The 24410-nt window shown below is 42.9% G+C and overlaps 1 protein-coding gene across 6 annotated transcripts in view; it reads left to right on the top strand.

Annotated features, from left to right (window-relative positions):
* Positions 1 to 24410, top strand: part of Evi5 (ecotropic viral integration site 5) — a 227066-nt gene that overhangs the window by 191012 nt on the left and 11644 nt on the right. For 3 of the 6 annotated variants that reach the window (XR_013311273.1, XR_013311272.1, XR_013311271.1), the window contains 7 exons: positions 4132 to 4278; positions 8866 to 9015; positions 9801 to 9980; positions 11732 to 11878; positions 12041 to 12136; positions 12998 to 13093; positions 17754 to 17915. Coding sequence is in view for 3 of the 6 variants with exons in the window: in XM_077649323.1 (XP_077505449.1) it covers positions 4132 to 4278; positions 8866 to 9015; positions 9801 to 9980; positions 11732 to 11878; positions 12041 to 12136; positions 12998 to 13093 (816 nt within the window). In the remaining 3 variants the exon portion in view is untranslated. The remainder of the gene's footprint in view (positions 1 to 4131; positions 4279 to 8865; positions 9016 to 9800; positions 9981 to 11731; positions 11879 to 12040; positions 12137 to 12997; positions 13094 to 17753; positions 17916 to 24410) is intronic. The other 3 variants (XM_077649323.1, XM_077649321.1, XM_077649322.1) reach the window with 1 other exon arrangement.

Here is a 24410-nt window from a genome sequence, read left to right as displayed (position 1 = left end):
CACGGTCAATGAAAAGCTATGATGGCACGATGGTCGGTGATCGTGCACGGCAGTTCGCAGTATAAAGAGCACTTGTGTCTTCGCACGCTCGCCCGGTGAAACATTCCCGGCTGTGCTAGTCAACTTCAAACTACTTAACGGAAATCATTTATTAGGGACAGGAGATAAGGTACAAGGCATTTAAGAAAAATTGCCGATGACCTAGCTCTGTTAAGCCAGGATATACGTAGCGAAAGGTGGAGATTTCTGCATCGGAAGAGTGCATTCACTAGATGTACCTTTATTGATAGTTGCATCTTGAGCCGTCGTGGCGGAGTGGTAGCGTCTCCGCCTCAAACGCCAAAGGCCCTTTCGATTCCGAGCCTCGGCACAGATTTTTTTTTATTCCGTGAGTGTGCGGGGGGTTTCAAATTCTCCCATAGATGCCGCCACCGAATACGTTGGTTAGTGGCTAAGCGCAGGCTCTGTTAAGACGCGTTTATACTCGGGCGGTACGCGCGTGCTGCACGGCGACGTCACGTCGGCCAAAGCAAGACCCTCTATACTCCATCTGCGCCTGACCGCCGAAGCGTTCGGAGGCTTCGGCACACTCTGACCGCACTGGCGGAGACTTGGAGCATGTCTCTATTTCGCGCCGAGTGTGCCAGCCGCCGCTGGCCCGGCCTGATTCGGCTCCGCGTCGAGGTGTGCGTGTTGTGACATAATTCAATAGCTTCGGCAGTTGGGCGGAGCTGTTCTTTTCGAGCTCTCGGCTAATTTAATCCATTCACCGTACACATCTGAAGGCACATGCAAGTGGGCGAGAGAGCGCGATCCAGTGGACCCGTTGGATCGAGCGGAAGCCGTTAAAGCGTCGTGCGTCGGCTTTAGTTTCAAGCCGCCAACTTTAAACGCGAGCACCCTTGAGCACCCATCCGTTTTTTGTGGCAAAAAATAACTAACTTGGCCCTTCCGCGCCGTTCAAGGAATCGCAATCCGTTGGCCCCAAAGCCCCGGCCAGCCTCCGATGGGCGCAATGCGCCAACCTTGTCCTGGCCCCTCGCGGCTCCCCGCACTGGGGTTATGATATTTAGTTTGCAACGGCTGCTCACTGAGGAAGGGGGAAACGACCCATAGGCGCCTAAGCTAACCGTGCTCTCTCAAAAGCATCGCATGCTCTGTGGGGCTGAGGTCGCTGAAATGCAGGCCGGAGTTTTTTGCGAGAACTACGTCGTCGGGTTCAGGAACGGCATCCATTGTAACGCTGGCAAGACGCCGCTGCAAACGTAAACGAAGCGACGGTAGTGACCCCCGATAGATGCCTTCAACGTGCGGCGGCGGTAGCTTTCATTTCGGCAGCTGCTAGACCGCACCGCTGCCACCAGAAATCACGAAGTCTGCGTTTACGTCACGCTTCACGTCACTCCGTCCTATGACGTCATAAAAGTTCTCGAGCTTGAATCGGACCGGCGGGAAAAAATTTTTAAACTTCGAATCCAAATTTCTTTGAAATAAATGCATCTTTTGCACCCGGACAAGTGGCAACAAAGCCATGAAATGCCGAACTATCAGATTTTGCTAACAAAAAAAATCTGATAGAGTTCTCCTCAGTGTCCCTTTAAGGTCAACTACAACAACAGCCATCGTTCGGTTCATGGAATCAGAACTGAAACAGTGTCAAGAAGAAATTCAGTTATAAATTATCAGCACCCTTAGGTGAATATCACGCAATTCTCTGCAGTCGACGACCGAAAATATGGACTGTTGATTTTTCGGACATGCTTGATAATTCGGGCTTTTTCACGGCATTGTGACATGGACCATAGAGCCAATGTATAAGAGCGCCTGAAATTTCGAATGCACTGCAACTGACTGCTCGATTTTTCAGACCTCTTTTGCACTCGCCGCCAATACCTAAGCTTCCATATAATGCGTACAATGCAACCTCGTTAATTCAAACTGCAAGGGAGATCGAAAACTTGGTCACACAAATCGAAATTCAAGCCTAAAGGGAGCCTCTTAAATTTTGGAGCTGAAGTTCTCACGTCGGCACATTGCGACCACGTAGTTTTTAATTCGTACTGTTCTTGGATGTCGGCCAACAGACAAACTTGAACAGTGGTCACAGTTCGTGGAACTCATCCGAGCCGAGTATTTCGTCCCGAATACGTGAACAGGCTACAGCAAAGCGCGTGGGAGGCCTGTGACAAGCACGGAAGAAAATGGTGGTGCATTTCAAAGAGAGGTCAGCGTAGCGGCGAAACACACCGCAACGCTGACTTTTCCATCATAAAACCATCAGCAGCTGGCGTTTCAGTGGCAAACAAGATGCGTCTCGCAATATGCAATCCACCGCAGAGTGCATATCGCTGGTTACCATGCCGATTCTGCTATAATCGTTAGGCCTTGTTATGAAGGACAATGCCAACGGAGTGCTTTCTTTGGCCGTTTGTTGGTTCTTATTGTTTCGCTATATTCACCTTTTCATTCCGGGCCTTTCCTACTGCGGGCGTGGTTCAGTTTCCTTAGCAGCGGGTTCGCTTCTCACTTAAACTTTGTCCTAACCAGGGCGGCCGCTGGGGAATATGCCGAAGGCCGGCTGCACTGTCGTCGTAGGGCGGGCTTGTGAAAGTGCTCGCCGCCCGTCATCTGTGTACACGATGCGTGGTGAGATTTAGCCATGAGGAGCTTCAGAATGTGCACAAAACTACTGACCCATTCCTTCAGCATTTTGGCAATAAGTTAGTGATTTTTTCGGTGAAATTTGATTTTTCGGATGTTTTCGCAGTTCCTAGAGAGTCCGAAAAATCGTTCGTCGACTGTATGTATGTCTTATGCATAATTTGAAAGAAGAAAACATGCAAGCAAAAATTTGGTGCCTATAGTCCTTTAATGTTGAATACGAAATGACACTGTGAGCCCATCGATAACAGAAATAAAATCAGCCGCAAATTTGCACACATTCCGTTCTGTCTGCCTAGTCTCCTGTGTGTTTTTCTTGTTTGTGCAATTCGTTCTCAATCAATGATATGGGCCAACTGGCCCAGCAGCAAGTACTGCTAAGCAGCATGCATCGTGTATTGTATTGTTGAACACCTGTGCGTAACATTTCAGTTCAAAGTTTAGTTGGCACTCAGCTCGTTATTAACCTGGTCAACATTTTGGCTATGTGCTTCTTCCAATGATACAAATGATCAGTAGAATAGAGATTATTTTCCTTTCTTGGAAAATAAGCTCTATTCTCTTCTATGTAGCAACAAACAGATTGTGTGCTGACAAACAGTTTGCTGCTCAATTGCAAGATGTTAAACTGCATGTCAGTTTCTTGCATGCCTGTGCTGACTGCATGTGCAGCTTGAATTCATAGTTAAAAAGGGTATTTTCTGCGCAAAAAGGGCACAATAATTTTCTGGCACCTTGTAAACAAAGCATGTGGCATAAGTCTTGGGATTCAAATTGTTAGCCTGACAGTTTTTTTTTCTAATACACTAATGTGTATTATTGTGTTCTAGTACATTAATGTGTGCTTTGCCTGGGAAAAGCAAGTACACCATGTCTGCATGTAAAAGTATGTGAAAGTCCAAAGCAAAGCAGTGGTGAAGTCATGAAAGAACGGTACACAATGCTACCTGTCATTTGTTCTTTGCTAAAAATTGAAATAGGTAGTATGTGAAAATGTTTGTGCTGAAGACTGATCTGGGGCTTCTGTATGCTTTCATTAATTATCTTGTGTTTAAATACTTTAAATGTGCACAAAATAATAGCTTTCCAAGCCTAGCAAAGCATAGGCAGAGCCCATTTCTCTCCACCGCTAAAGCTAGTGAGAGTAGAAAGGTCCCCTCTGTTGGGTTGGGGCCACTATCCTCTTTGCCTGTGCAAACATCCTATATTTTCCGCAGTAAAAGAAAAAATCCACTGCCTGCACCGTTTTGCGATGACGAACTACTCAATAGTGGAAGCATCATGTTGTGGGGAGTGCAAAGTTATAGAAAAATGTTACTGTAGACAGGGATAAGTGATGTGATTAGATGGCTTGATGCATGTGACGTGTGTGTGGCATGTGTGGAAGTTAAAGCTTCCTGAGCACATGCAATTGCTGAACGTCTTATCTTAGCACTGTTAACTGATCCAATGCAACTGCTTCTGTTGCAGGCTCAAACGCAACCATCATCGCTGGACAGCCAGACAGAGGATCTGCTCAAGTCCCTGCAGGATGAACTGGTGGCTGTGAAGCTGCGTGAAGCTGAGGGTCAGGAGGCAATGCGTAGCCTCCGCCAGAGGATACATGAACTCGAAGAGGTCTGTTGCAGCTTTGTGCCTTTCTTTTACTGCGAATGTGATGCTTGACCATCCATCACATGTGACTGAAAGCTGGTGTTTTTGCTAGTGAAGTAGGCTGTTTCCCAACATATACTACAAGCGGCTGTAATTTCTTGGACTTGCTGCATTATGGCAGTCCAGGCTGAGGAGCCATGCTTGGAGCCACTCGAGTTATGTAGCAGTAGTATGTGCTATGTATTTTGAACACCTGAATGTTTCAGTTGAAGGAAACCTTTCTTGAAACCATGTATCTGCATTAATTGCACTGGATGCTGCAACATCAGTATAATTAGTTGCAGTATGATTGGCAATGAAGTTATGCTGACTTCTTTTTTTCAATGCATTCAGTAAAACATTGTTAGGCGTACTTGCTTAACCATACATGAGATGTAACAAATTGCGAGTCCCGGGCAATTCCTTGCCACTTGTGATTCTCTAGTCTAGTGAACCTTCAGTGCATTCTGTCCTGCTAGATGAGTTGGAATTATTAGGAAGACATTCAGTCATCACGTGTGCAGTCTTGTTCTGTTGGGACCTGAATGCCTCGCACTTTAAAAGGGACCCTGAGGACAAAGTAAAGTTGGCATCTATCGACAGACTATGGCAGGCCTATAACCTTCAGTGGCGGAAAATTTAAAATTTTGCGAATTGAGAACGAAGAATCCACAAACATCCACGGGAGACATCAAATAATGCTTCAGAATGCACCTCGTGCTATATTCGATACTGAGGTATGGATGTAGTGTGCATTTTTTTTTTTCTAGCTTCCTCGAAAAGCTATAATTAGCTTGAGAGCCATTGGGAGAGCCAGCTTATTAATGTACTTGGAGGCAAAGCATGCGGTGTGAAAATGCTAAGGAGATGGTGGCCATGGATATGGATAGGAGGCAGTGTGGTTCTTTGAGAAAGAGGAGTCACTGAGAGATTTAAGTGGAATAGGGAAATCAAAAAAGGGCAAATGGGTGTGGGACTGGGCAGCTCCAAACACCGAGTAGCGGTGGCACGGTGGTGACAGCAGCTTCTGCTGCATAGAAGGCTACATGCTTTAAAAGGGTAGAGACACCAGAGTTTTCATAGTGTAATTTTGCTTTTAAATGATGTGTAAGGCATGAGTGAATATGAATCACTGCGTGAAATTCACCTACACTCAGTACCTAACTTCTAATTGAATTTATTCTTCTATACAGTTTCGGTTTCAATTTCAGCTGTCGAAAGACTGTTGTGACATCACAACTAAGCACCAGACCATGTGTCGTACTACTTTTGTCGTATGTATCATTCCAGAGCAAAACACCCCGAAAAATTTGGTGTCTCCACTCCTGTAAAGTATTGAAGGCTTGGCCTTGCTCGATTGTAGAGCTCACCTCTGGATAGTTGCCTCATAAATAATGTGATGTATTGGGTTCTTACGTATTTTAGTGTGCAGTCATGCATTTTTTGTGGGGGCCTTTCGGCTATGGCGGGCCTGAACAGCTTGAGATTGCAAAATAGTTTTAGTTTTCAAACTCGCCCTTGTGTTATAGTCATGCAAATAATGTAGTACAGTCATTTTTTTCATCGTGCTGTCATTCCTACTGATGCACATAACAAAAACTGCACAAAAAATAGAGTGTGGCTGCTAACACACTATTTTGCGAAAGACGCTTATATGCGATTCCTGAAAACTTGATGCGTTAAGTATGGCATTTTAACGACAGAGAGGCAGCTCTTCCCAAAAATGGATCTTTTATAAGCTAAAAAAGACAAAAAAATGAAAATACAAGTGTCGCCCGTCACTGGCTGAATTCGCAAGTAAACAGCTTATGTCGACACCAAATTTTTGCGGGACCCCAGAGGCTATGCTACACCATCATTCACTTCAAAATGGCAACATCACAAGTTTTAATCGAGTGGTGAGAAAGTTTTTCAGTTAATCTTCTGAACCACAATAGAGTAACGGGGTGGATTCCAAGAGAAGGCAGGCGTAGCAGGGGGCAGCAGAAAGTTAGGAGTTGGGTGGGTAGATGAGATTAAGAAGTTTGCGGGGATACAGGGGCCACAGCTGGCAAAGGACAGGGTTAATTGGAGAGACACAGGAGAGGCCTTTGCCCTGCAGTGGGCGTAGTCAGGCTGATGATGATGGTGATGAGGGTTACTTGCTGCCAGACAAGCATTAACATAACAAGAAACACCCAGTGTATTAATTTTTACTAAGAACAATTATTGGATGGAGTTGTCCTCTGCTGTGGATTAGGATGGTGTGCTGAGCTCGGCAGCTAAAGCACTCTGAGAAAATCAGATAATAATAATAATAATAATTGGTTTCTGGGGAAAGGAAATGGCGCAGTATCTGTCTCATATATGTTGGACACCTGAACCCTGCCATAAGGGAAGGGATAAAGGAGGGAGTGAAAGAAGAAAGGAAGAAAGAGGTGCTGAAGTGGAGGGCTTCGGAATAATTTCGACCACCTAGGGGTCTTGAATGTGCACTGACATAGCACAGCACACGGGCGCCTTAGCGTTTTTCCTCCATAAAAACGCAGCCGCCGCGGTCGGGTTCGAACCCGGGAACTCCGGATCAGTAGTCGAGCGCCCTAACCACTGAGCCACCACGGCGGGGCTTATTATTATTATTATTATTAGCTCCAGGATGCGCTCTACAAATATAGTCTACCTGAGAAGCATGAAGTTTTTTCTTAAATAACAATATTCCATGACCCCCGTGCAGGCAAAAGCGATGTCAGTGAGCAGCTTTCCGATGCGCCTGCTTTAAGGCGTTGTCGTAACCACATGTAGGCAAACATTTTTAAGCACCGCGCTTGAAGTCGTATCGTAGAATTAGCATTTTGCCTCCATAAAAGCGCAGCTGCCACTGTCGGGTTCGAACCCAGAAACTCCGTATCAATAGCCGAGCGCCTTAACCACTGAGCCACCGTGGCGGGTGAGAAAATCCGAAAATGCACTTTACTGGCAGGTGGAGCTTGATGAGCATGGTGTACATAGTATACTGTCACTGAGTGGTGACCGCAGGTAGGCCAGAATGGAGATAGGCAGGGTTGTGCTGCTCTTGAAAACTGTTTATATGGGCGAACTTGTACCACAGAACAGAAAAGAATTCTGAAGCAACTACACTGAGAGGATGTTAAGATTAGACTGGCCATTGCTTTCAGCCGCACCCAGTTTAAAGACAGCAGTAAACTTTTGGGATAAGGCACTTAAATAATTAACTACAGCTCAGTGCAGAAAACCTGTGTACATTACGAAAAAAAAAAGATTTGGTTACTGTGATCGCATCAGGCTACTGCGAATGATGGTTCTTTGAGTGTATCATTTTTCTAATCATATGACCAGTTTCGGTTTTTTTTTTTCATTTAATTTCTGCCACTACATGATATTCTGTTGATTTCTGTTTGTTGGTGATTTGCTGTTGATGATACTCTTTTTCCTGCTGCTGCTGTTGACGTAAATGCTTGTTCTATGGGAGGTGGGGCCTGTCAAGCCACAAAACCATGGCTTTTTTCTCGCCTTCCTTATCACAGTTTGCTGTACAGCGCTTTTCTCGTATGTTTCGATCATGTAAAATTTTGACTGTGGTAGAATAAAGAAACTCAAACTCAAAATATTGACAACTATCTCGAATGTTGTAGAAAATGCCACACGTGATTATGACAGTTCTGGAGTGCTGGGATTGCATCTTGTGTAGTTATAGCTGCCTTATAGTAACTGCATGAAATTGATTTGCTGCTCTGCATTGTACGTTGGGTTAACATAGGATTTGAAGATGGATCACCATCACACCATTCTCGGCACTTAGTGCTGTCATTGCCATCATTTTATATGTGGTGTGGCACTCAGCTATGTTGCAGAGGCTACCCAGACCGCCGCTTGTTTAGTGAAACTACACTAGTGAATTTCATTTTACTACCAGCATTGTGGAAAAGAGCTGTCTGGGATGGCAAAAAATTTGGGACACTTAAGCTCTGCCTTTAAGGGTGTGATGCAATGGTGTGTAATGGGCCCCAGCAGTGGCTCCTCATGTCCATGCAGACACGGAGACTGTTTCCATATTATGTGAAAGACCACACAACATACATATAAAGCCCCGCTTTAGACAACCTGTATGAACGTGCCTTTGTGGCCTGTGGTCAACATGTCTGGCTCGCAACCTAAGGGTTAGGGGTTCGATTCCCGACTAAAAATTACCTGAATTTTCTTTTCAGTGCTTTTGATTTACTTTATATACTTACATGTCCGAATGACTTTGCAACCTTCTAATCACCAGTTTACTAATGTTTTAATCATTTTTCAAATCTGGCGCTTTACGTGTTGACTTAGCCACCTTTTCAACCAATGTTGATTTTTTGCTTACAACTGCAATGCTGCTGGAATTTCTGCAGAACAGGGCTCTTAAGGCTATCACTTTAAAATTGAACCGTTGTGTCATTATGTGAAAGGTAATTACATTGGAATTATTAATTTTCTAAGACATGAATATGAAATTTTATGCTGTTGAAGATGCTGATTGCTGGGAATGATATATTGTTGTGTGTTTCAAGGGCCTTGTTCTCTGCATTGAATGATCTCCAGGAAAACAAGCGGCTGAGGGAAGCGACACCAGATGACAGTGTGGCAACTCTACAAGAAGAGCTGATAGCAGTGAAATTGCGAGAAGCTGAAGCCAATCTGTCCATGAAGGAGCTCCGGCAAAAAGTGGCTGACCTACAAGCTGCTTGGGAGGTACTGACAGCGCTTACTGCATTTGCAGTTTCAGAAATGCCTGTTCGAATTGTTCCATGCCGAAATAATTGGCAGTCGCGAATATAGATCATGCAGCCCATTTGTAGCAATTGAGAAAAAAATGGTGGTGGTTTAGCTCTGGTTAAACCTGGAGTGACGTGATAGCTACATCTGGCTGAGTGGAACTTGCTCAGTCGAATTGCAAAGTCAGTCTTTCGCCGCTCTGTTTTGCTGGGCGTTCCTTCTTCATCTTTGTCCCACTTGACATGGTGCATGTGCACAGCTGTTGCAGCTCGTTTTCGCCGGCACGCCACGCCGCCGGCAGCAGCAGCTGCTCGGCACCACGTGACCAACCATGTGGCTGGTCACGTGACCAGGGGTGGCCACGGTGGCCACGTTGAAGGCTCGAAGATGTGGCGTAGTGTAGCTATCGCTATAAAAGATCATGACATTTACAGTTGACTTTCTTGTCACCATATGCTGACAAGAGCAAAGCATTAGATACATGAAATATTTCTTCAATTTAAGAGTATGGAAGGTTTTCATGGTATCCCTTCCATGAGCAGCAAGCCATTGACACCCGAAAAAAATTGCAAGAAAATAATAGTAGCAGCACCACAATTTACCTGTCTAGACTGCTGCAAAAGATGAAAAAGTGAGCACTTTTGTTTCGTTCGCTATGAATTCTGCTTGCGTCTGTGAAAACATTTTAATTTTAGCACATATGGTGGAAGTAAGCTTAATGCATGTGAACATCATTAAACTTCATTTGAATCTGTCTACAGAAGCACCGCTCTGAGAATCCCCACCAGTCAGACAACCAGTCAACTCCATCACGGTGGAGTGGCAACAAGTCACAGGTGAACCAGCTTCAGGAAGAACTGATGACTGCTCGACTCAAGGAAGCTGATGCTACTGCTGAGCTGCGTGAGCTACGTCAGCGAGTCATGGAGCTAGAGACTCAAGTGAGTTCGACTTGTTACTCAGTGCAGTAGGTTTTTAAGCAGTGCCTTCTTTAGGCAGCCTTAATGGCTTCACATATGCTAAAATTCGACATATCGTTGTGGAACACCAGAGATTATTGCGTATCATGAAGTTGGGGGGCGTGAACTACTAAGGAAATCATGGGAGAGTAAACCTCACTTCTTTTGGTGTTATCTTTCTGCTTTACATGCTTTTTCTTGCACTTTAACTACTACTTCTGTGCAGTTTGTAGCTACAAGGCTGGTATCAATAGCAACTAACCACCACACACGTGTCACGGCTTTAGGCCATTGGCATCAAGTATCCGTTCCTAGAGCACTGCTTTTGGCAGTGCCACAATCCATGTAATTGTTTAACTCCCTCCAGTCCAGGCAAGCTTTCGGCGCCACCCTCTGTGGATATGTAGTCCTATCACTCGTACAGCATGCAAAAAAAATATATTGAATAAAGGCTGATGGAGAGGGAACCATATCTGAGTGCCAGATCTTGGCTTATGAACAAGAAATTTTCTTCTCTCGGTCATTGGCATTGCTCATCCTGAAAGTCTATGCTTACTGGAAAGTTCAAATTAAGTACTGTTCTCTTCATGCAGTACGATTTTAATTGGTCGTGTTGTTACATTGTGTTCTTTTGTGGGGTGACCGATGATCTGAAAAAGCCACATTAAATTCATACCTATGGCAGAAACTGTTATGTTACTCCTCATAGTTTGCATATAATGTCACTGGTTTCATGGTACGTAGCTTGTAGCCTTGACTTCAGTACTTGTCGTATAGGGAGATTCAGTGAGCTCAGCACTATGTCGTGTTCATATTTCACTAACATGAAACCCTGAGTAAAATAACGGAAGACCCTTCCAGAGCAGTAAGTGGCCTACTTTGTCGTCTAACAACTGTGCATGTCCATTTAGTCCTTACACTTGATTCCGTAATCCCTTCCTTTCTTCCTTCTTTCACTCCCTCCGTCATCTCTTTCCTCGTGGTGAGGTTGTAGTGTCCACCAAGAACGAGCAGTTAACCTAGAATGAGGCAGTTAGAGTATTGTTCCTGTCCTCACAATCAATATTACTAGGAGTCCGTACAAACACGTTATGCATTTTAAAGATTTCTTTTGTTCTGTGGGACAAATATGTCATATGCTGTGACTGCAACTGTTGAGACTATGGTGTTTGATGTGTAGAATTTATGTATAGGCTGCATGTTTTATGACTGTCTTGCATCTCCCAGTGCAACTGTGTTACAAAAAACTAAAATAATTAAGTGTTTCTTGAGAGCTTTCCTAACAATTCATGTATCAAAAAAACATAATGTCTGATGTCACAGGTAAGGATATCGTGTGCATTGACTAGAATTTTGCTTAGCCACCTGCCAAAGTGTATTGCTTAATAGGGCTTTTAGCTACTAGTCTTAAAGTCAAATGCCAGTCTTTTTTGCTATGCAGGTAAGCTGCAACCCAAGTGAAAGTGGTGATATTTTGGTGTTTAGTGAGCATTGCATGCTGTGTGGTAATCAGAGGTTTCTTGTTATGTGTGAAACATCTCACAGCTGGCAGCTGCCCAGAGTTGTGAAACTACATTTTTTAAGCAATGATAACAAAGGGAGGTTATAGTAGTGAGTGGTCAGCAACCTTTGTTGGTAGAAGTGAGGCTAGCAAGACAAAGTAGGATGCATAGAGAAATATGACTGCGGCTTTAATTTGTTTCCCTGTCTTTTCTTTTTTTCTCTGTTTACAGAACCAAGTTAGCTTGAATCAGATTCGGCGACAAGCAGATGAGATTGCAAAATATCAGCAAATGTCAGACAAGGTTTTGGAGAAGGAGCGTGAGCTGCAGTCGCTCGTCCAGGATGAAGCACGGAAGATCACAAACCTGGAATCGCAGGTGAATTTTTTTTGGCCTCCGCTGCTAGCTCTATGCAGTCTGCGACAAATAAAAAGGGAGAAATTGTGCACAAGATGTAGTCATTTCACGCCTCATTCATTGATGCTCTCGCTTCATGTTCATTCCTCATTTCTTATTTTCTCTTTCGCTTGCTTACTCCAGATGAAGGAAGAGAGGATGAACGCCCGGATTCGAGAAGTGGAGCACACCCAAATTATTGCCGAGATGAAGCAGAAAATCTCTTCTCTTGAAATTAAGGTGCCTTTCTTCCTCACTCCCATGATTTGTCCATTTTAACCAGCATTACATCTTCAGTTGTGTGTTGGTGATTACTACTAAGAGAGATGGGGGCATGCCCTGTCCCCCCACCCTTTTTTTTTCATCTTTGTTCTGCCAGTTTTTTGACCACCAGCCTAAGCTGCATTATCGGGGTCAGTTTAGGTAGAAAGCTGCTTTTATTTCCTGATGGGCAGAGTTGTTGGTGAGCTGGAGTGGTACACTGGCTCTGCAGCTAGTTTTGCATAGTATTTTTTTTAGCTTCACAGGTGCCTTTTTGCTATGCTTGGCTGCTGCGTGTCAATATCATTGAAGTATGATAATTTCTCGCTAAAAAATAACTTGTGGTACTTGTGTTGATCATGCTAAGTGTGTTCATGCTTCTTTTTGTGCACTGTTTCCTTGAGGCTTTGTAAGCGGGTGAAAGAGCAGTGTTGCAGTGAATGAAAAAAAATGGCGAAGTTCCTAAGGAAAATAACAATGCATCTCCTCCTTTCTTCTACCTTTCATGTATGTAGTTTGATTCTAAACTAGAAACTCCTTTTTGTGATCTTTTAAATTAGCTTTATGGCGTCGCTGTGGAATGTCCAATTGGTTAACACGGGAATTTACTTTCAAGGTCACCGCTAGCCATGGGCTGGAGGCCATCTAGCGTGGACCGTCTGCATCTGCATTTTGACGAAATAAATGTTTTCCAATCCAACCCTTTGTGTACCTAACATTTGTTAGCTGTTTTGCATGTAGTGAACTGCAGGGTTAAATATGCAGTCTCCTCTGTTCGTAGTTACTTGTCCTTGTGTCGTTTTAGATCTTGACATGCATTTTCATGTGTACCTCATACAGAACCAAGAGCTGCTCACAGCTGGTCAGCTGAGGGGTAGCACCGAGTCTGAAGAAGTAAAGGAACTCCAAGACAAAGTGTCCGACCTGAAGGCTGAGGTGAGGTTCAGCTTGACGTGCATATTCTTTGTTTTGGTTAAAGTAGACATGGCCTATTAAACAAAAGCTAAGAAATGAACTCAGCCCAAACGTTGTACGATTTACATGCTTTCCTTTCCCTGCTTAGAGCGGTAGGGACACCAAATTTTTTATTCCATGTTTTTTTCCATTGCATGTAGTGAGAGGCATACAAAAACAGTGACATAATCACTGCTTCTTCGTTATAACTTGGTCCAACTTTAACATCGGCTTGCCTCAAGAACCAGAATGGGAGCAGCTGCGCAAACACCTATTCTATTGCAGGTTTCGCATTGTAGCTACCGTTTGGCTGCTGAACCGAAACTGAAACTACTTTGAAGAAGAAATTGCAAATTAATTATTGGCTTTGGGCAAACTCCACGTGATGATCCATGTTGACTAATGCCTGTGCATCATTGCAAAGAGAGAATGTGCTACAAAAATTTGGTGTTCATGCTCCTTAAAGCGGCTGTTGCTTTTTTGCAGGGAAACATGCACATAATTTTATGAAGGTAGTTAAAATGAGATGTTAAAATTAATTTGGTATATACATATTCTGAGAAAGTGATAGGGTGCCATTATATTTTTTTTCATGCTATCCTTTAGTAAAACAAGAACAGTTCTGTCAAGACATTACCGCATGAGCTAATTATTACTTCTGAGATAGAGAGTTTGTGTTGGGAATTTTGGAGGTGGATTGATTGGGTAACAGTGCATTAGCCCTCCAAATACAGTTTGCATTAGGGCGTCTCTGATAGCCTGAGTCGCTTTTGGACTTTATACCCATATAAACCAAACAGTTTGCATTAGGAATAATTTTCACTGTGAATAATGAGACTGCAGAAAATCTAAACTTAACCAGTGTTTTGAGCAAAGCGATATTGAATTATCAAGGTTGTACTGTGTAGGTTATTCTTTCTTTAACAGGCAGTGCCCTCTTCCCCCTCTCTTCTGAGTTAACCGTGTACGTACATCCTTACACCTTGTCAAAAGCTGCTGTCGCAGCCAACAATTTCACAAAAGTGCAGTAATGCAAGCAGAAGTTGGTGCACTTTTTGTATATTTTATGGTATTTTATTGCTGAAGACTTGAAAGAAGGAGCCATGCGTAATCGTGTTGTTTCCTTTTGATAGTAGTAGTACTACTCGATTTAAGAATGTTGCTATCCCTTTGGTAGAGGTATTCAGCTGATAACAAATTTCCTATGTGCTCCTGGAGTAGCATGCAAGGCCGAAAATCGGGCAGACCTCTCCTGCTCCATTAAAGTCCCTCCTCCTCCTCCTATGTGCTCATGTTTTATATAATATATAGAATTACTGTGTGGCATAAAAAATATGATGGATAATATGGATAATACAGAAGTGGCAGTTAAGCTGGCTTATACAGTGGTCACAGGTCTGTTATAAGGCACTTCACCAGTATTTTCTTTCCCTTCTTCCTTAAGACTTAATTAAATGATGCTTCTAATATAACAGATTTCTAGCAAGCCTACATGGTGATGCCATTAGCTTAGATCTTTGTGAGATGAAGTTTCTCTGGAGCAGGTTTGGCTTTCAGATATTGGCACGCGCTGCATCGTAGTATGGGGTTTAAAGCAGAGTGTTGATACTTGCACCTTCATAATGTATGCATTGATGTCTCTATGGAACTGTTTGTAATGCACTAAAGGAAAGGCTGTTTGCAGTGGCCATTAAACCAGGTTTCACCTCCAACTTTTTGTATTTCCTTCTATTGCTAGTAGCTCAAGGAAGGCAAGTGAAAAAGCAACCAATTTTTCAGATTGCCCCAACATCACTGTATTAAAGGGGCAGTCTACTGCTGGAGAAGAGTGAAAAATATTGGGATATTCTTGTAAACCTTTCCCCCTGATAACAATAACGAGGGTAGAACTCGTGGTTTGGTCAGAAATTTGTGTGTTAAGTTGGCTAAGGAAGTCAAGGCCAGAGCTTGCAGTGGTGCCACAGTGTGTACAAACTTCGTAGCTTTGTTGGCCGTCAGGCTGCACCACCTGGATGGAGTGGAACACTACTCTTTATGAATCGGTTTGGGCAGAATAAGAAGGCTATTTTTGTTTAGAGAATCTTCAGACTAACTCCAGACTGCCACTATACTGACAACGGCACTTCCATCAACAGCGCTGCTACTTGCAAAAAACGTTTGCTGGTATCTGTGATACATATCACCAGTCTTATTTTAGTGATGATTTTTCAAACCTCTTCAATGAATTAAGGCATAGTTTTAATAAAACCTGTGCACCTCAGTTAATGTAACGCTCATTGTTGCCACTACCTGCCACCTAGGCTGCCTGGCAGTAGTTGCGTTCATGATGTCAGGGTCTGCAAATGCTTACTACTATGGGACAGCGACATTTCCATGTTGAAAAATTACATTTTGAATTGTTCTGTCATTTTTATTAACTGCACAGACGAATGTGCATTTACCATCGGGGTGGCTCAGCGGTTATAGCGCTCGGCTGCTGACCCGAAAGACGCGGGTTCGACCCCGGCTGCAGAGGTCGAATTTCGATGGAGGAAAAATTCTAGAGGCCCATGCACTGTGTGATGTCAGTGCAAGGTAAAGAACCCCAGGTGGTCGAACTTTCCTTAGCCCTTCAACACGGCGTCCCACATAGCCTGAGTCGCTTTGGGACGTTAAACCCCCATAAATCAAACCAATCCGAATGTACGTTTATTTGGGCTAGGTGCTTTCAGTTACTCCAAAGAAAATATAGTTGATCAAAATCAGCAGAATGTCCCTTTAAAGCAGGTAGTGGCAGTGGCAAGTTTCATACCCACTATGTTCTACATGCTTTCATGTCCTTTTTTTTAAGTATTCTGGTGTTAAGTGCGTGTAAAACATGTGACAGTATTTGGCCTGCCTGCTACTCGTATACCGTCGACATTTCCACTTTGCGTCTGTACAGTAGCAGAGCTGCTAGGGCTGGATGAAAAGCCATTGCCTGCATGGGAACTGTTTGGAATCTCAAAGCTAGAGAATTGGAGATGAGAGTTATTAGATGCTTTAGAGAGATATCTCAAACATTTCTGACATTTTACATCTTTTGAACAACTGTATCACTGTTTGGTACAGGACTCTTGATCCAGTATTTGTATGCACTGCTGATGTGATAATATTACTCAATTTTATTAGTCTAGTGTAAAAAAGTAATGTACATTGGAATCACTACAGTTGAGTTGAAGCAAACTTTTAAATTGACAAATGTGACGAAAGCCTCACTTAACTACTTTTGCTATCTTAGATTAGAGATGGAACCAGCTCACACTCGAATAAAGATGTGAGCACTTTCTAGAACATTGCAAAAATTGAGCTGTAAGCAGTCTTGGGGACACTTCATCTGTACCTGAGAAGCCTTTCTGTCACCTAGAATTGGCTGCAATGTCCAAAGTTTCTAACTATCCATGAAAATTCTTCAAGCAGCTCTATTTTGATCGCAGAACGTTTACTTTCAGCTTCCATTAATTCCATGCGGTTAGGACATGTGAGGGCAGTTTGAATTGTCCAAAATTTGAGTTAAAGGTTAGGTTCAAAATTTCTAGGCAATGAGTCCTCAAATAACTTCAAATGTCTTGCAATGGCCATCTGCAGTCATACTCAAAAGTAGGCTTTGTACAAACAATATTCAATATCAGTGTGCACAGTACAGCTTGTGGCAACTATCTTCACATTCAAAAAAATGTTCAAAGTCAGAATGCTGTTAACTTTTGCCAAGGTTAGCAGCAGTTCCTGTATATCTTCATCTCATTACTGTTACTGTTTCATGAAAACTGCAGAGTTCTGTGGAAGCTAGAGTTTGTACCAGCTAATCAGGAATTAAATTCGTAAAGCTGCTCATACATAGTAAAGTTGTATTACTAGTAAGGGCCCATGTGCAGGCCAGTTACGATTACCAGTCACAAACCTACCTTGCTTGTGAAAGCCTTTGTGAATTTGTTCATGTATTAGTTGGCGTCCAGTGTAGCTTCCACGGCACTGCATTGTTTTCGTGGAAGAGAGTATGAATGCTGTTTTTCCATCTTGAGCACCACACCCATTGAGTCCTTCAGAGTCCTCCCACACTCCAGTTAGGTACATTGCTTTTTCTGTGTGGTTGTTGAAGGGTGCACTGTAGGTGACATGGGAAGAGCACACCCTATGCAAGTGTGCCGTATTTGTTTGTGCAGGCCCAAAACCTGAGCAAGGAATTTCTATTGACAGCATTTCAGGCATGACCAATAGGGCTTAGTTTTTCAAGAAATTCTTCTGTTGTTCAAGTACCAGATACTTGACATTTGAAGTCCAAAATAATGAGTTCCTTTTTTTGTAGGAAAGCAGAAACACTTGTTGGTACTCTTGAATGCAGTTGAACTAAAGCAAATTATAAATTTGCCAATTTGGATTAATGAAAACCAATGATACTAGTCACTGATGTTGAATCATTTAATTTTGACCTTTCTAGCATACAGAGCTGCACTTTTTTGTACTGGTGTAACTTCTTATAGCTAAAGGTTTGTAGCGTGTGTGCCCCCCAGAGGTAAACTAAAGGTATTAAGGACTATGGTGCCACATGTCACTGCCATCACTGAAGTCGAGTTTCAAATATCCCTGTATGTGTGTGTGTGTGTGTCCCCGTCCGTTTTTGCAGAAGTTCCGCTTAGAGCTGCCCTCCCCGATCTTGCCAAGCTTGTTGCACCCGTCGCCGCTCACCCCCATGGGGTGGGACACTGGGCTGGGACTTGAGCAACTCTAGAACGCGCTGCCTCTCACTCTCACACTGCTCTCTCTCTCTCTGCCACGCAAGTAAAAGGTGATCTCTGCTTGCTCATACTAACATGTGAAAAAAAAAAGGAGAAAACAACCTGCCTGCTTGCCAATGACCAGCCCTGCTTTGCCTGCCTACTTTTTTATTTTTTGTGCACACTCGACTATGCATAAGTGCTTGGCTCTGGGGCTGTGTCACCATTGCTTGCCCCCTTTTTATGGCTGCTATGCACTAACTGGTGCTTTTGTGGTGCTGCCTTGCATTTTCACCAGCGCAAGCACATGTTATGGCTTTATTTTAATGCTGGCACTTCAGGTCTGATAATGGTCAATGTAAATCTCACATTTTACTCTTCTTGTAGGCAGTGTAACATAGCCATCCTTTGTCTACTAAGAACATTGTTCCTTTGCACAAAGCTTGGGGCACCTCCAGTGCAGTGCATCAGAGGGAGCTTTGTGCTGAGAAGAGTTGTTGGGCTGCTTAGTGATGTTACACAATGTGTGATTGCCTATTGAAACTACCTCATGAGTATGTCTGAATAGAGGAGCAGCAAGTTTGCAGAGCTTGTGAAAACTTGTGAACTTCATCATGCTAAGCGATTAACTTTGCTGTATTCTGTGAGGAAACACACTGAAAAAAGATATTCATTTTTCACTCTTACTTTTAGGCTGACACAGGGGCGCAACAAAACACACGGACATAGAAGTAGACAGGGACGAGCGCTCGTCCCTGTCTACTTCTATGTCCGTGTGTTTTTGTTGCGCCCCTGTGTCCTCGTGAAAAGATATGAACCAACACGCCCAAATACAAGTACTACTTTTAGGCTTTTGCGAGCAAAAAGGTGATGCAGTTGGTGTCTGAGTGAGGCTAAAGCTACCAAATGTCCAACATGTGTGCAAGGTGACCGGTTTTGGTTTTCCTGAGGAAGAGAAAAGGGTTCTGAACAAATGCCATCTGCTATGCCCTGGATGAAAGTGGTTATTTTAGAATGCTCTGTAAATGCAAGGTATACCTGCATACCTGATGATTTAAAATAATATGACAGTTGCCTGGCACAACAATAGACATGTATGTGTTGTTGATTGTAGTCATGGCAGTGAAAATAATTGTAGTGTACTACCTTGTTCATGCAAGAGCGCCTGGGAAATGAAACAAATAATAAGGTGTCATAAGCATGCGAAATATGACTGTTATTTAAAACAGTGCTGCCGAACACTGGACAAAGAAGAAAAGACACAGCGCAGTGTACGTGTGTCTCTTTGTGTCCCATGTTTGGTAGTGCTGTTTTTAAATAATTATCAATAACTATCAGTTTGCCAAATCTGCCGTTATTCAGTTTACTTGAACTGCTTCACTTGAATGTAGACATGCTATGGTGGCTTATGGGCACAAAGTTGCAGACCTGGCTGCTACAGCCACATTTCAATGAAAGCAAAATGCATACTCTGTTGTTTACCAAGACTTCAATGCACTTTAAATAACCTCACATGGTTAAAATTAATCCAGAGCGTTCCACTACATGCCTCATAACCCAAGCATGGCTATGGCATGAAAAATAAAGTACTTATGTAATCACTTGAGCGCAGTGGCATGTGTTGTTAACATAGCTGTTTATTTCCGATGCTTCTGTTGCACCATATATCACTTCTGTTTCGTACCAGAAACTGTTATGCTTTTACTCTGCTCTTACAGTTGCTGTCACAATTGCTTTACTTGATGTGTCTTCACAAAATACTTTTAGCAGTCTCCTGATGTGACTTTCTAATCTTTTGTTGCTGGGCATGAGGTAATATTAGGTTCCACTTCAGGTCAGTTGATTGTATGTGCCAGTGGTCTGAATTAACAGAAGCCCTGAACTGCTGTGTTGCTCATTGCTCACACCTTGCCTTGGGATGTACTGTGTATTTGTCCACCCTTTTGGTGGACAAATATTTGGTGTCAGTAAGTTATAGTAAGTAGAGTGCTAAAGTGCACTCTTATGGTTTGTGCTGTCATGGTATGGTATGGCATTTGCATGATTGCAGAACGCTGCATCTAGAGGCTTCTGTTGATACTTATAAAATGCTTGACATACTAACAGCAAAAGTTAGGCGCACATAATAGCCAATCTTATAGTTGCAAGATAATAGCCAGTCTTACAGTTGCAAGATACTGTTCGCAAGGTTTCATTTGCCACATTGATCCTTACCTTTGGGAACCATTTTAGATCAGGGCCATGGTAAGGTGAAATGGTTTCCTCACAGCATGCAGTTATGGGTGGCTGTTTTGTCATTTATAGCAGTGACTTTTCTCACATTATCATCAAGGAGCATTATGGCACATGCGATAAAAGCCAAATAATCTTATGCCCTGCCAAGTCTTGACTCTGCACTCTCTGGATAAGCCAGAAAAGGACCATCCTTAAAGGGACACTGAGGAGAAATTGAAGTTGGCTTGTATCGATAGAATAGCAGCTCCTGATCACGAAAATGCCACTCTTACTGAAAACAAAGCTCTTGTAATGTAGAAAATAGCAAGAACCAAAATACAGGTGTCGCCGCCACAGGCCAATCTCGCAAGTACAAGCGTGATGACTTCCTAGGACAAGAGGCGCCACCTTGGAGGAATTTTCCTTACTTCATGGAAGCCATGAATCTCTGAGGCTGGCAAAGCAAGGTTGCGCACCGCACCGCTAGCCGTCAGAAATCACGGAGTCTGCGTTTACGTCACGTATCACGTCACTCCGTTCTGAGACATCATAAGAGTTGCCGTGGCGTCATAAGAGTTCCTGAGTTTGAATCAGGGCGGCGGGAAAAACATTTTCATCTTCGAATCCAAATTTCTTTGAAATAAATGCATCTTTCGCGCCCGGACAAGCGGCAACAACGCCATGAAATGCCGAACTATCAGATTTTGCTAACAAAAAAAAATGATAGAGTTCTCCTCAGTGTCCCTTTAATCGGATGGTAATGACTACATTCATCAGTGAAGGGCCTCTAAGCAGGTCTCATATAGTGTCAGTAATTTTAGAATCGGTCCATGATCATCCCAGCTAAACGTTACTCCTCTACACCTCAGACAAACTTTACTTGAAATACTTCCCTGATACTTCATTGATATTAGCCCAAAATATTACCCTATATATATTCCTCATCTTGGGGCGTATTTTATGTTCTGAAAATAGTGGAATGTTTTGTTGTTGTTGATATGTCACTGTAATGTAGGTATGCAGTGTCAGCACTCCTATTCACCACATTAAATGACTTTTTCTGAGTAGAGTAGAGCAGCAGTTAATTGAAAGCTGTGATATTAGTGAACAGTGCTGAGACTTCTGTTTGTACTTGTCTTGTAGCTTCAGATATCCTCAATATATCGGGGCACTGAATTTGATGGTGGTTAGGAGAAGTGTTGAGAACATGAGAAACCAATTGAAAGTAAAGTTTAATTGATCTTGTCTCTTAAAGAAATTCTTCTGCCCACTGTTTTTTAGGTGGTGCTTTACTATAATATTTTTTATTTTTGAAATACTGCAACCATGGGATATGTCCAAGCCAGGCAGGGAAGCTACACCACTACATCAGTGAACTGCCATCATGATGGCTCAGTGGTTTTGGCACTCGACTGCTGACCCGAAAGACGTGGGTTCGACCACGGCCACGGTGGTCACATTTCGGCGGAGGTGAAATGCTAGAGGCCGGTGTGCTGTGCGATTGCAGTGCACGGTAAAAAACCCCAGGTGGTCAACATTATCCGGAGCTCTCCACTGTGGCGTCCCTCATAGCCTGAGTCGCTTTGGGACGTTAAACCCCATAACCCAAACCACATCAGTGAACTTGCAGTCTAGGATGCACAAGGAGATGAATTCATCAGTCCTGAGATAGAAAGCACATAAACTCATTATCAGTCAGCACATCTGTACATCAGTGCTACTATGCACTGTGGACAAAAAATAAAATGCTCAAATACAATACAGCTAAAATGAGGAAAACGAGAAGTGCTACTACAAAAGCTGAAAAGCACATCTGTGAAAGGGTGAAAAAAAAAAAACTGAATTATTGGGTAATGCATTCATTTGGCAATGGTCTCGGGGAAAAATGAGAACTTATGTGAATTATAATTAATATAATAATGAATATAATGAATATGAATTAGTACATGCAAATATAAGTGCAATGCTGCAGCTGGCTTTGTGACACAAAGCTTAGGCTGAATCTTTATTGATATCATGTCGGGGTTTTATGACAAATTGGGAGAAATATAATGACTAGAAAAAGTTTAGGCACATTTTCTTCTTTTCTGCGAGTGGTTCCAGGATTGCAAGCTTAACAGGGTAAAAGGAGAGTCTAGGCATCTATAACAATGAAGATAAAATGGATAGCTAGTTGAATTTTTTTTCAAGTTTTTGTATATGTCAGTTCTTGTGTATAGGTCTCATGCAGTGAAGCATATTTAAGGCGAGTTCTAATGGTGGACTTATATCCCTTAGGTTTTAATGATCTAGGGAAGCTGCCCATGCGGTGTTCAAGAAATCCAAGCTTTTTATGCATGAATACATCATCTGTATGTTTTGGCATTTCAGGTGGGACGTTAATGTGTGGGACGTTGATACTTATGTTTTACTTGTTTAATTGAGTTGCAGTTTAAATTAAGTTAAAAATTTTTTTAAATGCCACCCAAATTGCTGCACTGCTGCTTAAAGAAATGCAATAGCATTTATTTGTCAGCCAACCATAGCCAGCATTACTGCCAATGTCATTGCAGAGCCTAGATGCATGATCCATGGGCACAAAGGCTCGTCCAGAACACACATAACAATCTTTGCAATGTGGCAGCATTCCTGAGCCCATGATTTATCTTTGGGCATCTCAAGGAAAAGTGAAAAGGCCATGGGTGGCAACCCATTCTTGCAGAGGTCAAAGGAGCTGCCTTTTGTTACTTTTCTGAGTTACCCTCGCCTGCTCGGCATGGCACTTGTATTGCAGGCGAAGTTGTCACTTTTTGTTCATTTCATTAGCAGTTTTGTGGTATTTTGACACTCAGACTATGTGCAGACACAATTTCCATTGTTCTGGAGTCTCATTGGCGCATCATTGCTGCCCTCCTTCGGGACACTTATGCCTGCACTTAGCTTTCTTCTCCAGTGTCGGCTCGTGCCTCTAATCACCAGTTGCTTTTGAGGCATGGGGCCAAGTGCAGCATAGCCGCTTCACAGTTCCCTTTGCCGGCACTTTTGATTGGTCTCTTCAGACGTTACTTTCACGTCGCCTCTGATTCTCACTGTTCTACTTTGTAGTCTTCCGCTCTGCACCTACTCCACCACTGCACTACAAAGCTTGCAATTATTCATCAAGTCCCCTGGCATTGACCACAAGGGCTGTTGCATTTAAGAAATATTGATGCTGGCTTTTCACAGTCAGTATAGCAGTTCTTAAAGTGTTCTCAAAATATCTTGTAGTCATTGTAATAGGATATCTTAGGATATTCTATTAGGAGGGCTTCCAAAATGACATATTTACACTAACTAGCCTGATCCATCAACCTTTTTGGGGACCTACAGTTTACTTACACCAAGAGTTACATTATGAAACATAGCAGTGCAGCTCGAATGCGCTTTCAAGCATTGGCTGTGTGGAGCATCTGGTGCATGAATCATTTAGTGTGTAGTGGCTCTCTTTTATGCATGCCAAAAAGAAAAAAAAAAAACACTCGCCAGGAGAAGACACATTTGAAGAGCGCGCTTGTTGCACTGAGACTCTAGTGAAAATGCTTGATCCAGGGCTAGGGTTGTGTGGTGGCAGCCTTATGTAGGTGGCATAGAGGGAAAACTGTGTTGCTCACTGTATGGCCATGCACATCGTAAGAAAGGAGTGCATCTCTCCATGGATACTTCAGTCCAGCTGTTGTTGGTAGTTTAGAAGGCGGTGCTTTTGTTATTTGTTAATGCGTTGTTGAGCTCTCTGTGGACATATCCATTTTATCATAACTGTAGTGCAAGGCTACTAACATACGATAATGAATTGAACTGATCTAAGCCTTACTTTCACCTTCATAATTGACTCGGCTTGTTATTCTTAAGCATAGAATTGGCACCAGCTGTCATGTGAAAGCAAGCATGTTGATTTTGTGAAACGAATTGGAATCAGTAGTGGAAGTAAATGCAGCCTTCAATGTTAGCACACTCAGCTGAGACAAATGCCATTCAGTGCAGAAAATACCATATAATTGCAAAACAGCCTGAAGCAATGAATCAGATGTTTAATAAAAATTTGCTTTGAAAGGTGCAGGAGGCACTACTGCTGGCTTTGGAAGCTAGTGCATTTTACAGGAAAATGGGGTGCCAGATGCCTCTGATATGAATGATAGCTGCCATTCAGCTCTTTCCTTACAGTGCCCATCAAAGCATGGGTCACATGTGACTCAGACATGTGACTCAGACACTATTTCAAAGCTCCAAAAGCACTTTTGAACTTATGCCATTATGTATGCAGTCTGAGAAGTCAATGTTCAGTTTGAATTAATTGCAGTAAAACCCCATTAATTTGGATCTAATAGGACCACAGA

Source organism: Amblyomma americanum, chromosome 1, assembly GCF_052857255.1.
Source record: "Amblyomma americanum isolate KBUSLIRL-KWMA chromosome 1, ASM5285725v1, whole genome shotgun sequence".
Classification (NCBI taxonomy): Eukaryota; Metazoa; Arthropoda; class Arachnida; order Ixodida; family Ixodidae; genus Amblyomma; species Amblyomma americanum.
The sequence above is the reverse complement of the archived record's forward strand: the minus strand, read 5'-3'. Positions and strand labels throughout refer to the sequence as shown.